General features: G+C 38.9%; 1 protein-coding gene and 1 long non-coding RNA gene across 5 annotated transcripts; both read left to right on the forward strand.

The window, feature by feature from the left end:
* The first annotated feature begins 637 nt into the window (after positions 1-637).
* LOC149501033 (uncharacterized) lies at positions 638-1,694 on the forward strand. The gene is made up of 2 exons (XR_016324608.1): positions 638-967; positions 1,401-1,694. It is a non-coding gene; the product is annotated as an uncharacterized LOC149501033 (long non-coding RNA).
* Positions 1,695-5,152: 3,458 nt separating this feature from the next.
* On the forward strand, positions 5,153-17,615 carry LOC114252842 (uncharacterized). Of its 4 annotated transcripts, none has more exons than XM_028187522.2 (6): positions 5,153-5,233; positions 5,700-5,830; positions 6,329-9,086; positions 10,006-10,258; positions 12,830-12,929; positions 13,888-17,615. In XM_028187522.2, the coding sequence occupies exons 2-6, from the start codon at positions 5,735-5,737 to the stop codon at positions 13,915-13,917; spliced, it is 3,237 nt and encodes a 1,078-aa protein (XP_028043323.2). In that variant the 5' UTR covers positions 5,153-5,233; positions 5,700-5,734; the 3' UTR covers positions 13,918-17,615. The 4 variants fall into 4 exon arrangements, with proteins under 4 accessions (XP_028043323.2, XP_089590950.1, XP_028043314.2 ...); XM_089734824.1 differs by having other exon boundaries at positions 5,700-5,818; XM_028187513.2 differs by lacking the exon at positions 5,153-5,233 and adding an exon at positions 5,240-5,558.
* Positions 17,616-18,165: the final 550 nt, after the last annotated feature.

The following is an 18,165-nucleotide window of genomic DNA, read 5'->3' on the forward strand; positions in this document are numbered from 1 at the left end:
GTCTCTTGTCAAGACTACAATCACAGATTGCACCAAGGCTACACTATCGACAAATAATATTCAAGACAAACAATATTAATCTATTCTTAATTTGACCACAGACTTTAATAATAAACAAAATATATGTTTTTTTTTTTTTTTTCCTACCTCAGCTGATAGCCCTAGTGGCTATTTCAGCGTAACCCTAACTTTAGTAGGTGAGCTCACGGGGGGCTCAAACCTGATGACGTTGCTAACACGAACCCTAGCAAGAGCCATGCTTCGCAGAATCTACCACCGGATCGGAAACGCGACCCACTGAGAAGATCCGGCGAGAAACTCAGTGGGCTGTGTCTGAGAGTTAAATATATGCGTTGCGTCTAATAATACATGGTAGCGTGTGTGATGTTTTTTTTTATTGATTTAATGTATTTTTTATGCGTAATTAAAAAAAATAGCACTCTGCACTCCTCTATGTCTATACTAATATATAAATCTACGTTGCTTTTTACGGATGTTCTGTTATAACTACTGAACCATGCATCCGATTAACTTGAAACTTGGCATCCATGTAGAAAATACATGTACTTAATTGATAGGCTAATATTTATGTGAGTGTTGGCTCCCTACACCACACCTTTGTAGGGGTGAGAAATAATACCATGACATGGGGTAAATTGGGATCCTGGGATAAATTGGGACAAACCTGCGGAAGATTCTCAAAGTACCTGTAGCACGGAATCTACCTAATTTTGTTTATGTTAATATTTATCAATGTATAGAAGAAAAACCAAGTTAACTATAGAAGTACTAAATATGAGTTAAGTTGGTCCCAAAAATTCGTCAAATTAAATTGAAAATAGTGGTTGAAAAGTGCGTTTTAAAACAGCTTAAAGAACTTTTAAAAAAAGTAATATTATCGTTGTTTTTTCAATAAGATCACAGTTTATATAAGTTTTTAATACACCTGGAAATACCACAACAAACGGTAAGTTGCAATATTCTTATTTTAAATACAATATTTCGACAATATAAAAAATGTATATTTTTTCCTTTCTTTTTGGGGAAAATTGGGACGTATGTGGGGTAGTTTGGAACGAGACTGGAAAAATTAGGGACGAGAAAACACAAAATGGGAACGCCAAAAGACAAAATAGGGATGGCTTGTTAGGGTTGTCACTGATATCTTATAATAGATTTTTTAGTCTATACTATCACTCAATTGCGTGATGTAAAGAAGGTTAATGTGTTTATCAGTTACTTTATGTAAGTACTATAGGTAAAATAAAAGTATATATATAATTACATTTTTTCGCGACATTTACCTTGTAATATCTGCCCGGTCGTATGTCCTTTATAGCAATAAAATAAAATTAAAAATTAAAAAGAACTCAAACGAATCAAAACTTTTGTTATTTCAGAATCTATTCACGCGTCGAATCATGATTTTTTTATCATTCACAACGCACACACAAATAAAAACATGCCTCAGATTTTAAATGTAACATTAATTAAAAATCCGAGATATCTAGGTTCCAATTATGTGTGAGTGAATTAATTGAGTTTAGTTATTTAGCTTAGAAAGAATTTCTTTTATTTTTGTTATTATAGGCAGTAATCAGATAAATCTGCTTTTTTATCTTATTCACCTGATATCTTACTCTTGCTCAAAGATTATTTTGAAAATGTTGATTAAATAAAATTGTATTATTGCATTTACAGTCCTTTTGTTTTCTATTTTTTATTCTATTTTATGATTTTGTTTCAGAGCTGTGATTTTTAAGGAAATTAAATAATACTTTTCTAAAATCTAACATGCACATACTTTTTTTGATCATTGTATTGTTGATTATCATTCACGTCACATCGCTTCGGAATAGAAACCAGCTTAATTTACACTATGTTGTGTATTGTGCTTAAATTATGGATTGTATTCATCATTTCGGTCCATATAAATAATTGTATGGCACCTACCTACCTACCTATATATCGCAGTACTGCGAACTGACAACCCTTACAAATATCCCAATTTAACCCTTACCCGTGTCACCCGGGATGGCCCGGGATGGCCCGGGATGGCCATTATTTTACCGATTATTTCTTTAAATTGAATAATTAAAATAATGTAACGGTTTTTATCACCTAGGTACGTTCAAGACTTAACTTATTTCTTTGGTTGAGCAGTGACTATTTAATTGGAACTATTTTAAAATTCAATCTGAAGTTAGATTTTGTCCCAATTTACCCCATTTTACGGTAATGTTAATTTTAAATGCCCAGCGAAGCGGACGGGTACAGCTAGTTCTCAATAAGTATGAAAAATTTCATACGCGCAATTTTCGTAAAATAGGGTACCAAGTTTTTGCTTTACGTATTAATATATAAATAAATTGTATACAGGATATTTTCGCAATGTTTTAGCATTTTAATCCACCCTAATGTTGGTGGGTCGTAAATGACCTGCCACGCTCTGGTGGACATTTCGTTGGGGGCACATTTCGACCCGCCACCGCATCAGATTTTATTGTCACATCCAAGGTATTAACATTAATACATTTTTAGCATTTAAATTATACTTACACACTACATAACTCCAGATTGCATTAATATACGCATTAAAGTATGTAGATATTACCGCGGCTACCCCAGTGTTTTTTTATTTTATTGCTTAGATGGGTGGACGAGGTCACAGCCCACCTAGTGTTAAGTGGTTACTGGAGCCCATAGACATCCACAACGTAAATGCGCCACCCACCTTGAGATACAAGTTCTAAGGTCTCAAGTAAAGTTACAACGGCTGCCCCACCCTTCAAACCGAAACGCATTACTGCTTCACGGCAGAACTATGCAGGGTGGTGGTACCCACCCGCGCGGACTCACAAGAGGTCCTACCACTAGTAATTACGCAAATTATAATTTTGCGGGTTTCATATTTATTACACGATGTTATTCCTTCACCGTGGAAGTCAATCGTGAACATTTTGTTGAGTACGTATTTCATTAGAAAAATTGGTACCCGCCTGCGGGATTCGAACACCGGTGCATCGCTCAACACGAATGCAACGGACGTTTTATCCGTTAGGCCACGACGACTACAAAATGTGGTCAATGGTAAGTGTCAGTGTAGTTTCCCGTGGGAATTAAATGTTTTTTCGGGATAAACGGTAGCCCATGTCAGTAGTGTGCCACAGATTTAGGTCTACTTTCAGTTTTAAAAGAATAACGTCAATACGCTGCTTCGTTACGATGAAAAAAGTATAAATAAACGAACACTCTTGCAAAAATATAATATGAAAATAAAGTTATACAAAGTATGGATGTATGACGATAAATTTTGAGAGCACACGGGCTGGACACCTGATGCATGTTATACGACGCTTGTTATAACTATACCGAGGGTCGAATCAAGAAGCAGCTATCGGTTTTCTTAAAAATAGCTTATGAGTAAGTTTAAAAGTATCTCGGACGAACCTGGAATAATTCTGAATAGGAACAATACCGATGATATCCAACTATAAAATGGAATTTTTTGTTGTGCAGAAAGGGAAAAATAATGAACTAGACGACATATGTTGTATATATGTATATAAATGTGTTTGTGTTTGTATGAAATATTATTATCAGTTTGGTTATTTTCACATTAAGTAATGCACCTACTACAGAATTCTCTATACCACCCTTGGTTGACTGGTAGAGAATGTCTCAGGCATTAAGTCCGCCATTGTACTTCTGTGCATTAAGCTAAATAAATAAATATTTGGATGTTTTTTCTTCTCCCCTAATTTTGTCACTGTCGTCTGTTATTATTCCTTTTCTTTTTCGATTTCCTCCAAACAAGTTAGTCTTTCTTTCCTAGATGTGATAGTGGCCTTTTTGGTTGCACAATAAATACTCTTAAGAGTTATTAAGCTCAGTTTCTAGGCTTAGGTAGTAGAGTGGGCTATGAACAAATAGAGCTTATAGAGATTCAGCAATAAGCAGGAGTAACAGAACCAGAACCACACGACCTTTAGTTCTCACACAAACTCAGTCCTCAATCGTGATTCGTGACCTCGAAGCGTAGAAAACTGTCCCCTCAAAATTACTTGGCACTACAAAACTTGCATGTGCTATTTTTTTTCTTTTTATTTCATTTACTTCAGATTTTGCATCCATATTACACTCATTAACATTTTATTTATACTAGAATTAAATAAAAATAATAACCACAATCTCGGACTAAAACAAAAGCAATAATAATAAAAACAAAAAACAAATAATAATAATAATAATGATAAAACAAAAATAAAATACTAAAATTTATGCTAGTATGGTTATTGCACACACGACCCTCATCCACATATGATCCCTGCGAATGATGCAATCCCGCGTCCTTAGGTCCACGCTTTTTTACAATAGAATCCTTTTTTCTTACACTATTTTTAATTCAAATTTATTAAAAGTGTATTTTGTTAGTTTTTTTTAATTATTATTTATTCCAGTTAAAAGTTCAGTTCTGTTTATTTCTTAAAAACCTTTTTACCCAATTTCAATTCACAGTCATTTTTACTTAATATTATTATTCGTCAGCTTAGATAAAAGTTTGCTTAAAAAAGTTCTTTCGCATTTTATACGTAGGGCATAGTTTATTAGCGATTTACGGGAAATACTAGATTAGATAGATAGAAAATCCGTTAGTTAAATGCCATTGAAAGTGGGCATCATAGTCTTTGGACTTCCAGGACCACTCAATTACTAACTACAAAACGACCATGCGCTCGTCGAGAGATGATCTTGACGTTATGGGAGCCATATCCTATAGGTACATAGCTATTAATATTATAATTTAACTTTGACATTTGAGCTATTTGTACAAATTTTATGGCGCGATTTAGTCAATACAGACTCAGTGTAATTAATTAAACAAAGTTTATTTTGTTTCAAGCAAACAGCGCGACTATTATACAAAAAAACAAACTTATATTCTATTCCAATTACGAAGTCCCTTTTGACACATCTTGGAACATAACTCTGCCCGTTTCGCTTAATTAGAAATAATAATCACTTTTTGTTCATGGTCGTAAATCATCATTTAAAAAATACCAATAATAATTGGAATAGAGATTATTGTAAGGTCTAGTTGACTATTCGATTGCCTTGTACCCGAGCTGTGAGAATTAGGGCGCGGCCTGCACGCTTGCGCGCCGATAGCGCATGCGCCCCGTAGGTTATCGATGGTATCTGACATCACGCGCGATGAACCCTTGAAGACCAGGTACGTTCCTGGCCAAAGTCAGCCAAGCATAAGCTTTAACAGTTAAGCCACGCGAATACTGTAGAAAATTGCGTTTGCAACGGAATAACATAATGGTTGCTTTATAAAAGTGTATCGAAATTCGATTCGGTGATTGCGATGCGTCGTGTCAAAATGGTGTGTTTATAAAGGCGCCGAAAGTTTCGTCTCAAGCTACGTGGATCGCTAAATCGAAATGTAATCTAATATGTTCTTGCCCGTATTGTGGCCCGATAAATGTTAGTGGCTCGTCGTTATTATTCAGTCCCGAGATTGGACGATAGTACCGCTTCGTGACATCGCCAACGTAAGTGCTGTTAATCTTGCGTTTTGTGTAGAATTACATAACAGAAGGCCGGTTTATTAAGTATCAGAGTAGGAGATTTATAGAGATTGATGTGGCTAGTGAATAGGCCGTGAGGTGGAGGTTTACTCGTGGCGGTTGCAGAGGCGCGAGGCAGAATGCGGCAGTAGGGGCGGCCCATGGCGGCGAGCGGCGCCCCGGTGCGCCAGCCGCGCCGCGGTCCAGCGCCCATCGCCTCCTTCGATCACGACGTCTCTGACGAGGTGAGACCGCCAGTATGTATCTTTCACTGTCTCTTTCTAGCTTTATTTATTGTCGTTTCATGAATTATACTAATCAGTATATTTTTTATATTTGCTATGAGTACTCGAATTTATTTTAAACTAGCTGATCCGGCAGACTTCGTAGTGCCTCAATCGATAAATAAAAGACCTAAACTTTTGTATAAAATATACTTAAAACAAACAAAAGGAATCCGTCCAACGGGGGACACATCAAAGGAAAAACAAAATTGTTATTTTTATTTCATTCCGAGCATTTTCATATTTATCTAACCTTTTGAACCTTCTCTGGACCTCCACAAATAATTCAAGACCAAAATTAGCTAAATCGGTCCAGCCGCTCTCGAGTTTTAGCGAGACTAACGAACAGCAATTCATTTTTATATACAATATAGATCTATATAGATAGATTGCTTACGTCTCTTTGTTGTGTTTAGAACGTAGACGAGAATACTTATTTATTTTCTATCGATATTTTCGTTTCGCTTACAGTCAAGTCCAGAAACAAAGCAATCATTTCGCCTGCCCGAGATCAGAGAGGACCCCGCAGGCTCCCCACGAGTCACTGGTGGCGAATCTCTCGCACCTCCAGAACAGCGTGCCCGTTCGCATTCCACGCCAGCAGCAGGGGGGCTGATTACGCCGGCGACACCGCGTATCGATATATCTCGTGCTTCTAGCTCGAGCCACCACGATTCGCGAGATAGTTCACCTGAATTAGCTTTGTTCGCGGGAAACGGCGGGAGTGAAGACGGAAGAGCCAAACTTGAATTAGGTTTTCGCGAAGACGGCGCTCTAGATCTTCGGTCTTCAACTGAGGAGCTTGCTTTTCTAGAGGGTGCTCCTGGAGAGCCCCGTGCACCACCTCCTGCCGTTGAGCGCCGACATTCCCGCAAAGACAGCCAGAGCTCGGAAGCTGCGCTCTTGGCCGTTTCTGGACGCACCAGTCGATTATCTAGCATCGGCTCTCAATGCTCAGCACACTCAGCCCTATCCGGCTTAAGTCGCACGTCGCGCTTATCGGTAGTGTCTGGAGTTTCACGTTCACCTTCACCTCACAGAATGTTGTTAGAAACATCATTCTGCGGGCCTCGCCCAATTGAAAACGATCCAGAAATCTGTGCAGCTGTAGTCGAAGAGCATCTCCTTGAAATCGCCAAAATGACGGTTCCTCCTCCGACACCAGTAGATGCCCGAGACCATAGAGAAATCCGCACCGAAGCTACAGTGGAAAAGACAGTGATTCGGTCTTCACCATCATCGGCAACAGTTTCATTAGCTTCCACCCCAGTGACAATCACCGTGTCTGTTTCCGCAGTCACAGCTACACATACCACGACACCTAAAGTGATTGTACCTGAAGAAAAGCCACCTACAGAATCCACTGAACCTGCTTCAGTTACCTCACCTCTACCGACGGAGGAAGAAAAACGTCGGAAGGAAACGAATAATAGAGCTAGAGCTGAAGAGCGGCGCGCTAGACCTAGGCTGCGGCGCGAGCCCTCCGAACCCGAGGTTTACAAAAGTAAAAATAGATCAAAGAATATCATTAGAATAAAATTAAAACCGGACGATGAATATGAAGAAGAACCTGGAACGGAACCGACACTAAGTTACGAACCGGATAAATCTTCAGGTGATTACAAACCGGCGATTTTAGAAGTCGATGCTGGTTCTTCACGAGCTATTCGACCGACCGAGTTGGTGGGCCGGGCTCCGCCAAGCCCGGCACCCCATCAGCGTCGTTCACATCGCGAAAGCCGCACGCCTTCACCAGTGGGACCACCCGTATCACGGAAATCATCTTTTTGTTCACTTTTTAAGTCTCGAGAGACAATAGCATCACCTGACTCTCCGTCGGATGCTTTGAGACGTAAACGAAGCTTAACAGACGGCCGATCACGCAGTAAAAGTCGCGATCGTTCAGCAACACCGACCTCAGCGAGCAAGATTCGTGGATCAGTGCTCTCCCTATTTCGGACCCCAAGACGAAGCGCTGCATCTCCATCTCCTAGCTCTCGAGAGGGATCGCCGATCGTACATCAACAGCGGCCCCTTGCTACTTCTTTACAAATGGAGCGCACGCGTCCTGTCGAACGTCTTAAATATTACGAAGACACAAGAGACGGAATTATCCACATTCCATTGCGAACACCGCCGGACGAAAGGCCGAGTTCAAGTGCCGCTCGCTGCAATTCGGATGTTGAACCGAAAGCAATAGAGGCAACGGTACACAGAGAGCCTGTGAGACCTGCTTCAGCACCCGTCGCTCGTACCTTACCAGACTCTGTTCCGGGGCCAGCGCGGACTCCGTCTAAACCAATTCACAGACAAGTTCTACCCGACGGAAGTATCATAATACCCCTACATTCGCCCACCGAAAAAAGTTACGAAATTGATTATTCAACTCCCATTTCTATTGAACTTACTCAGGATGCCGTTGCTCAACACGATACTCCTGTATCTACATCGAACGGAATATCATTCACAGAGGACAGAGACGCAGCCGACAGATCCGAAGCAAGCTTAACAAAAGAGCAAAGCGTTGAAAAAGTGCAAATCAGCACACCAGTTGATCCGAAACACGTGATAGATGAGGGCCACCGAAAAAGGAAAGAGCGAATCGTATTCACAACTCATGTCGGTAGCCGAGAACAAGTTTTTAGTACGCAATTCAGCATAACAAAGACGCCGAGCGTAACGAGTGAAATATCCGGCTCATTTCCGAGCTTCCACGACGTTGAAGATACTCGACTGCCGACCGTGAAAGACGTTGCACCTGTGACGGAAAACGGAAATTGTGACGAGATACCTAAGCCGAGCGGGTCTAGTGTGACAACCCCACATGACGCAGTTGACGCACCCCGCGATTCTTCAGAGTCAGAGCCGAGCTCTGAAACAGCTCCTCCACAAGGCGGCAGTGAGGTGGAGCGGCGCGGACTTGTAGTGCAAGAGTCATTTGAAGAGGAACTGCCTTACGTACCGACGACGCTACCGATGGAGCGGCCGGTCGCGTTACCCATGATACCGGTGCGGGAACGCGCTGGAGTGCACGTGTCGGCAGTAGAGCGACCGCGGGCGGCGCCCCCACCGACCCCGCGCCCGCGGATGCCGCCTCCTCCGCCGGTTCCGGCCCGCGACCCACCGCCGGCCGACAAGCTACGAATTAGACTCCCGCGTCGTTCTAGAACAGTTTCAGCCGCCCCGACCGCGAGAATTTCACGACCGAGAACTCGTAGTGGAGGAGATGGTGAGTAATTATCGTATACCTTTATACGAGCAATTCTTGTATATTAATATATATCTATATAATCTGAATCTCGGAAACGGCTCTAACGATTTTCATTAAATTTAGTATACAGGGGATTTCGGGGACGATAAATCGATCTAGCTACGATTTATTTTCAGAAAATGTTGTTTTATTCCTGTTTTCAATAATCAACTCTTCCCGACATCTATTGGCGAATAATAATACTAAACTTTAAAGACACAACAAGATGGCGTTATTAAAAAAAAACCGAGCAAAGCTCATCGTCATCGTCTAGTTAATTTTAATCTGACATATCATTAGTAAGGGAAACAACGATAATTAACTACCTGAACATAAACGGAAAACTAAAAATGAAAACATCAATAAAAAGGTTTAGCGTGTTCGTATTGCGTGAGCCATCTTCAAAATAATAGTAGTTCAAAAGCAAAAAAAAACGTGCTTTAATAGCAAACCGAACTAACAATTTTAATTTCACATTTTGCTTAACCGTAGTCAGGATATTAGAGCGAAGTTTATAAAGATTGTATTGTCCTTGTCCTTTTCGCCTGTGCAAATTCTCAAGTCAATTGGAAGCTATCTCGTGACGTTCAAAGATTCCGTTACTTACGCATATTAAAAACATCGTCCTTGCTAGCGGCAAGGCATATCAAGGTAAGTTGGGTAGGGGTAGGTACCAGCAATCTACCTATTTCTACCGTGAAGCATTAATGCGTTTCGGTTTAAAAGGTAGGACTGATATCTCTGAGCTCCTGTAACCACTTAACACCAGGTGGGCTGTGAGCTCGTCCACCAATCTAACCAATAAAAAAAAATCGTTAAGTCACGAACGCTTCGAGATGCTTACTCTATCGGAGCAATACTAACACATCGATTATAAACGATTATAAATATGGAATAGGAACAGATTTACGTCCAAAAGAATGGATTGACTTCGAGGACGTTCCCGAGCGACGGAAACAACCGAAACGTATACAGACACTGCCCGCCGGGGCGGTGGCCACGACGCCTACGGAGGAGACGCCGGGCTCCACGGGCGGTCTCGTCTTCAGCTACGTGGAGCCCGAGCACTGCCGCTGTGAGTGCCACGGACACGCACGCGCCGATGACCAACTACCTTTGTTGCATGACCAGCAGCAGACAACGGAGATTAGGTGAGCCGAAATCAACAAATGCTTATCGACGCTTGAAAGAGCAAACGTGACTAAGCGACAATGCGTGAACTTTACAGTAGACTAATTTAAAGTTAAAATACCTGAAAACAAAATTTATTTTAACGAATCTAGCTTGTAGCTGTAGGATTGAAATGATTTTAATAGACCTAGAAATAATTTTTTTTGCGCATCGAATATGGTTATTGCCTATCATTTATGTAGGTACAAAGCAGTTATTGTCGCTTAGTCGCGTTTGCCTTTCAAGCGTCGATATATTCAGTGTGCTTAGTGCGAGTTTTTCAACGTTCTCGATAGCGTAAAAGTTAACTCAAATTTCGCATCTTTAGAATTGAAGTGACTTAAAATTCTCGCTATGTGGTAAACGCTAAAAATCTAATTAAATACTTGTATTTTTTTAGTGTTTCGATTTTAATACTTTAACTTTAAGAGTACTTTGTCTTTTTCTAGACTAAAAGAGACTGTTTAATTTTATAAACTGATAGAAGACATGTTTATTAATCGTTCAAAGTATAAAACTCATTTTCTTATAAATTTTAGTTAAGCCACTCCAATTCTAAAGGTGCGATTTGTATGGAATGGGATCCTTTGCGTACGTTTGCCGCTACGGGCGCTGTTCTAACTGCATACAAAATTAGCTTAACTTTTACGCTATCGAGAACGTTAAGAAACTCGCACTGAGCACACAGGACACTAAAAACGTGGCCTTAAAGATAAGGCGCTAGTTAAGCTCGTATATCAATCGATGCGATTATGTTAGTGTTCAAATACCGTCGTCGTGGCCTAAAGGATAAGACGTCCGGTGCATTCGTATGTAGCGATGCACCGGTGTTCGAATCCCGCAGGCGGGTACCAATTTTTCTAATGAAATACGTACTTAACAAATGTTCACGGTTGACTTCCACGGTGAAGGAATAACATCGTGTAATAAAAATCAAACCCGCAAAATTATAATTTGCGTAATCACTGGTGGTAGGACCTCTTACCAGGGATGGGTAGGTACGGGTAGGTACCACCACCCCGCCTATTTCTGCCGTGAAGCAGTAATGCGTTTCGGTTTGAAGGGTGGGGTAGCTGTTGTAACTATACTGAGACCTTAGAACTTGTATCTCAAGGTGGGTGGCGCATTTACATTATAGATGTCTATGGGCTCCAGTAACCACTTAACATCAGGTGGGCTGCGTGCTGGTCCACCCAACTAAGCAATAAAAAATAAAAAAATAAAAACGCTTTTTTTTTTGCTACCTAAGCTGGTAATCTTAGAGGGTTATGCTAGCGTCACCGAGCGAATAGGTGAGCTCACGGGGCTCTAACTTGAGACGTTACTAACACTAGCCCTAGCAAGTGCCGTGCTTCGCAGAATCTACCGCCGGACCGGAAACGCGACCCACTGAAAAGATCCGGCGAGAAACTCAGCGGGTTGTGTCTGTAGGTTAAAAAACACAAACTCAATATAGTCCCCGAGAGGATTTGAACTCGTGACATACGATTTTGTAGGCTCATTCAGAGACCATTAGACTATTGATCTGTCATATGCCGCTAGCTTGCACATTTTTCCAAGTAAATACTCGGCTTCCAGCATGAAGTACCAATATTGTGTAGATTTGAATCTTTCTTCTTCCGTGTCCGTCATGGTAAGGATTGCGGTAAATCTTTGAGGCATGGAATTTTCAAGATGGTTTTTCGCCTTTGCGCTGATCTGATCTCGGCCACTTCAGCTTTTGCCTTTTGAATTTCCAACGACTCAAGCTTCTTAAAGAACCTCTTCAAGCATTCGTCTCCACTTCTCACGATTTGGCCTAAGTAGCTGCTGAGAAAGCGCTATTCGCAGATTGCTCACAATCGCATGCTATTTTTTAGTACCGACTGAATTATTACAGATATTCAATTAAATCCGCACCAATTATAAAATTGCGTAATGCGATTTTTTTTTCTATTGCTTAGATGGGTGGACGAGCTCACAGCCCACCTGGTGTTAAATTGTTACTGGAGCCCATAGACATCTACAACGTAAATGCGCCACCCACTTTGAGATATCAGTTCTAAGGTCCTAAGTATAGTTACAACGGCTGCCCCGCTCTTCAAACCGAAACGCATTACTGCTTCACGGTTGAAATAGGCAGGGTGGTGGTGTGGCGTACGGCCTCACAAGAGGTCCCTACCACCAGTAAAAATGTAAAAAGTAAACAAATGCGTGATGTAAATACGATCTACCGCCGATAACTAATGAGTAGATAACACTGGCCTGCGTTTTTCTGTCGCACAGCAATCCTGTGTTCCGTTTTGGAAGGTTGGGGGAGCCAGGGAACGGGTATATACAAAATGCGATCGTAACATTGCACTCGCGTCTCCAAGGAGGTGTTGCCATTTACGCTGTGCTCTATTTCTGTGGACTGCAGTAATCATTTAACATCAGGTGACCCGTGAGCTCGTTCACCGAACAGTAAAATCAAATAGCTTCCGTAATCGAACTCCATGATAACCAACTTTAATACACAAACTGACGAAGTCGAAAATAACCACCAAACACCAAAATACGTATAAATGTTTCAGTACCTCCCCGGTAGACCACGAGGCGCAGGTGGGGCTGAGTCTCCAGATAGCGCCGTTCGACGTTGTTCTGGACTTGCATCGTGAGCAAATCTTAAATAGAGTAAGTTAACTTAAATTATTTCGAAATAAACCGTTTTCATCGGTTTTTGGCGATCACGAAAACTGTGAAGTCTTCAAAAGGACGGAATTATAATGATAATAGAATAGGATTGTCGTCTTATGTGCATCCAGTTAGATTGGAGTTCCTTTTGCGTATTATGTAATGATTAAACAAAAAACAAAGAGTCCGTAGAAAATAATGAAACAAACCATAAAATGGGAATAACTGCGAAAAAATATGGTATTGTAGTGAAATTTTGGGAATATTAGTGAAAAAAATATACATTAAATTATTATTTAACTATTATAAATTTGTAAAATATTTACATATGCATGTTCTTAGAATTTACGGCAAGCTGAATTGATAGACAAAAGTTTCTTTTTCCTAGCAGATCGGGATGTATGTGTCTCAAAAATCACTGCAAACTGGTGCTAGGACCTCTTGTGAATCCGCACGGTTAGGTACCACCACCCCGCCTATTTTTGCCGTGAAGCAGTAATGCGTTTCGGTTCGAAGGGCGGGGCAGCCGTTGTAACTATACTGAGACCTTAGAACTTATATCTCAAAGTGGGTGGCGGCATTTACGTTGTAGATGTCTATGGGCTCCAGTAACAAGTTAACACCGGTGGGCTGCGAGCTCGTCCACCCACCTAAGCAAAAAAAAACTTTTGAGTTCCTGCTCGATGCATTGATCTGTGTGCTTAGTGCGAGTTTTGTAACGTTCTCGATAGCGAGAAAGTTAGCTCAAATTTGTATGGAGTCGGAACGATTGCTTACATTTGCCGCTAGGGGCGCTGTTCCAACTGCATACAAATTTGAGCTAACTTTCTCGCTTTCGATAACGTTACAAAACTCGCACTAAGCACACAGATCCAATTCAATCCAAATGTAGTTCCTTAGTCAATATAATTATTATACTAACAAAATTTCTTGAGGTTAATTTATCTGTAATCAACAGGAGACTCCATCGGGATCTATACGGCAATGACGACGCAAACGCGGCGCGCATTCACACATGTCGGCCAACATGCTCGGCCACTGATCGGATGTCGAACGCTCATGAAAACACAGCGCATTCCTAAGCACCAAAAAAAATATATTGAATGTTTTATAAATTATACTCTCTATTGACTCGTAAGAGATGTTATCATTTTTGAGATGTAAATTTACCCGGTTCATTAGATATACCTATTTATAGCATCGTTTATAACTAACTCTCTCCTATTAGCCAGCGTTGGATTTTTGCATTTTCTAATGTTTAATGTATCCGAGTTAGGTGCGTTTTATGAATGAACGTAATTTTATTGTATTCAGTTTTGTAAAGTAAAAAAAATGTTATAGGTAGGTACACAGTCAAAAAAACTGCCTTGCAGTGTTCCTTATCTATATTGTGATATTTATTTTTTTAATATTTCACCTAAATATTGTTTCTTTTTAGTCTCATGCAAGGAACTATCGCTCAGACATTGATATTGCCCGGAACAGCTAAACTACTACCTACTATATAAAACTTAAAAGTACATTGGTATTTTTCATCTTAAATCGATGTTTTTAATGAACTGAAAAAGACAAAAAAAGTCAAAAACGAAATAACATTTTTTTCTGCCTATTTAAATTGTATTTACTTTATACTAGCGACCCGCCCTCGCTTCGCTTCGGAAACATTAAAACACACAAGAAACCAAAAAAAAAAAAAAGTAGCCTATGTTCATCAGGGACAATGTCGGCTTCTAATGGAAAAAGAATTTTTCAAATCGGTCCAGTAGTTTCGGAGCCTATTCGAAACAAACAAACAAACAAATCTTTCCTCTTTATAATATTAGTATAGATTTCTCAGTTTTTTTTTCTTCTAATGTTTTAGTGTGTCGGAAGTGCGTAACTGTTAATGTACCTTAAGGCAGGCGTCCATTGGCCCGCACCACACGCAACGGATTTTAATTTACAAAGTTTATTTAAAAAATTAAATCATACAAAGCTGATGATATCACATAATGCTGCGTCCACTACTATCCGTGCCGCCCGCACGCAATGCCGGCATTTATGAGCAAAATAAAATCTAAAAATACAAACCAAAATAAAATCTGTTGCGTCACGTGCGCGCGGTGCGTCCAGCGCGGGCCAATGGACGCGTACCTTTATACTTAGTTTCAAATTAGCCAATATTTTTGTGATGTTTAGGTAGTCACGTTAAAGAATTGAAAGCGTATTGATTATTGTTAGAAATAACCACTTCCATAGACGTTCATAGTTTCGATCGTTCAATACCTGTACAATATGTTGAATACTGCATCTGACGATATTATAAAATTTACGCAAATTTCACAACAAAAAATCGTATACGCTATATTTATCACAAAATCCTTTGACGTGCATGGTGAAAAGGCCCGCTCCCGGAGCCGTAATTGAAAACAATAATTATTTGCTGAACCAAATCTAAATTATTTTTATTAAATTCCGAAATGGCGAACCCGTAAAGCACAAATAAAAACGTAAGTAGCGCTCAGTGCGCTTAGTGCGAGTTTTTTATCCTAGCGGCAAACGTAGGCAAACGTTCCAACTCCATACAAATTTGAGTTAACTTTTACGTTATCGAGAACGTTAAAAACTCGAACTAAGCACACTGGCGCCATCCGTGTTAAACAAAACTAAACCCTGCACGTCACCAAGAGCCTACACATACATTCTAATAGTGGTAAAACTTTTACAATGTACACAGCTGTATTGGATGACGTAAGGTATACCAAATTCGGGGGTGAAAGCGTATTTGGCTTTAAGCGACATTTTTGCAACTTTACAGGAGAGCCATTTGAAGTTTAAAATTTGGAAAAAATTGCCATAACAAAAAAACTGCTTCATCTATTTGAATGGAGTAAACATAATTGAAGTTCGGTTAACACCAGCGAACCGATGGTAATACCAAATAAAACGCACCTTTAATTACAAAGATAAATGTAGCGTAGAGAAATGTCGCTTGAACCAAATACTCTTTCAACCCTCGAAGTAATTTTTCGTTGTCTTATGGTCAACCCCACCAATTTTCTGTACAAGCATTAAAATTAGTAAAATGTAGCGTTGTCTAAGTCCCCTGATGCAGACCCATAAATAAGCTATATTGAATGCAATGAAAAAGATCAATGATTTTTAGTGACATTAATAAGTGGCAATACATGGCGATTTCGATAAAATTTCTGTATTAAATGTTAAATCGGAATGCTTTTACTCATTATTACGCAGCTTGCCTGAGAATATTAATTCTACTAGTGATTTTTCTCGGAACTCTAATTACAATCCAAATGACAACATCAAAAGTTTTGGCGGGAAAGTGAATTTTAAAAAAACGTGGAAAATTTTAAATTTGAAAAAAGTTAATTGTTGCGTTGGAAATAGATCCCAATTTAAATGGATGTTTTAAATTGTAATCCTGTAAATCAATTATTTAGGATAAAGTTGTGAATCAAGTTCCAATAGTTTATATATATCGTCAACGATAACTATTGTCCAAATCGGATATAAAAGAGTATTTCCTACATAGGCTATTTAAGATAGAAACCTTGTCCCTTTGCCAAGTGGAGTAATTTCTAAACTTCTGAATTTTATCGAAGACGTTAAAATTTTCAAAATATTACATATTGTTACAAGCACATACCAAATCAAATATTTAAATAGAATTAGGTTAAATAATAAATTGTGATGGGGTTTTATTCTCAAGGCTCAAAATTTCAAATGCTGCCATTTAGCAAAATTTTATTAGTATATTATCTATTTACATAGAGACATGGCGTGTATGAATGAAATAAGTACAGCGCAAAATTATGCATTTATTTATTCTTATTTCTTGTGTATCTCGAGATTTTTCTTATATTCTGAAGCCATGGTAAGGTACTATGATAACTTATGTAAATTGTTCGAAAATCATATCATAAGCGTGATATAATATCCATTTTAAAACATTTTTACTTTTTGGTTCATATTATCCAAGTGAACTTTACTAATCTGATTTAATTTTCAAAATAATGTCTAAGATTAGCACATGAGTTACAAGTATCGTTACAACCCCTAACTTAAAATAAGGTGACCTGTGAGTTTTGTTAACTACAATCGCTAATAAATCAAACCCGCAAAATTATAATTTGCACTGGTAGGACCTCTTGTGAGTCCGCACGCGTAGTTACCACCACCTAGCCTATTCTGCCGTGAAGCAGTAATGCGTTTCGGTTTGAAGGGTGGGGCAGCCGTTGTAACTATACTGAGACCTTTGCTTAAGAATAAGATGGGTGGCGCATTTACGTTGTAGATTTCTATGGGCTCCAGTAGCCGCTTAATACCAGGCGGGCTGTGAGCTCGTCCACCCATTTAAGCAATAAAAAAAACGATTCAAATTTAGAGCATATTTTTTCCAGTCTTAAGACTTCTCAACATGGATACATGGTACTTCATAGCTCTTAATCGTTCGACTTTACCATGGTTTCATATCTATTTTCCTCATTTTAATACTAAAATAATTATTACTGCTTTTGCTCTATACTATTGTTACTTCGCATGTTTACTTAGCGAATAGTTTCATAGAAATAATTTACGTAACGCAATAATATCCTGTAAGAAAATGTACCTAAACGTTTAAAAATTCTATCGATTTAGACAAAAGTCTGATATGTGAGAAAAAAAATATGAATTTTGCTTTCATAACGTGTGTTTTATTTCATTTATTGGTAGCGATGAGAAATTACATATAAAATTAAAGTTAGTCTATTAAGAAAATATAAAAGCAATTTTATTAAAAATGGGCAATGTAGTATCAAAAGTATGTGTAATATTTCTAAACCTCAAACTGGTAATATTAAACTTTATGTAGGAACATCATACACTATTTCCAAATTAGATCTAGTAAAAAATTTTTTTCACGAGAATAAAAAAAAAAAAAAAAAAAGAGCACAGGGGCTCGCAGCGCACTTAGGTATTCATAATTTAATTACCTATACATTATTAGGCTAATTACATAGTTACCTAAAAAATATATATATTTATTTTTAATAGCGCTGTTTTGAAATTTCAAGAGAAATTTCTTTGGCTGGTACTTTTAAAACCCCACTGATTGATATAGACGTCCTTCGTAATTCCACAGAAAATTAATTATGCGGATTAATTTAAAATCCTAAAAAGTAACCATTCTAAAGTAATAAAGGCAATTTTCTGCAAATATGGATTCATTTAAAAGGCTTATTACACTTGGTTAAAT

The sequence above is a fragment of the Bombyx mandarina genome, chromosome 18, assembly GCF_030267445.1.
Source record: "Bombyx mandarina strain Sakado chromosome 18, ASM3026744v2".
In the NCBI taxonomy this organism is placed as follows: Eukaryota; Metazoa; Arthropoda; class Insecta; order Lepidoptera; family Bombycidae; genus Bombyx; species Bombyx mandarina.

Coding starts and splice junctions, on each gene's coding strand:
- LOC114252842 (XM_028187522.2), top strand. CDS start 5,735: ATGGCGGCGAGCGGCGCCCCGGTGCGCCAGCCGCGCCGCGGTCCAGCG. Junction 5,831..6,328: donor CTGACGAGGTGAGACCGCCA/GTATGTATCTTT, acceptor TTTCGCTTACAG/TCAAGTCCAGAAACAAAGCA. Junction 12,930..13,887: donor GTGAGCAAATCTTAAATAGA/GTAAGTTAACTT, acceptor TGTAATCAACAG/GAGACTCCATCGGGATCTAT.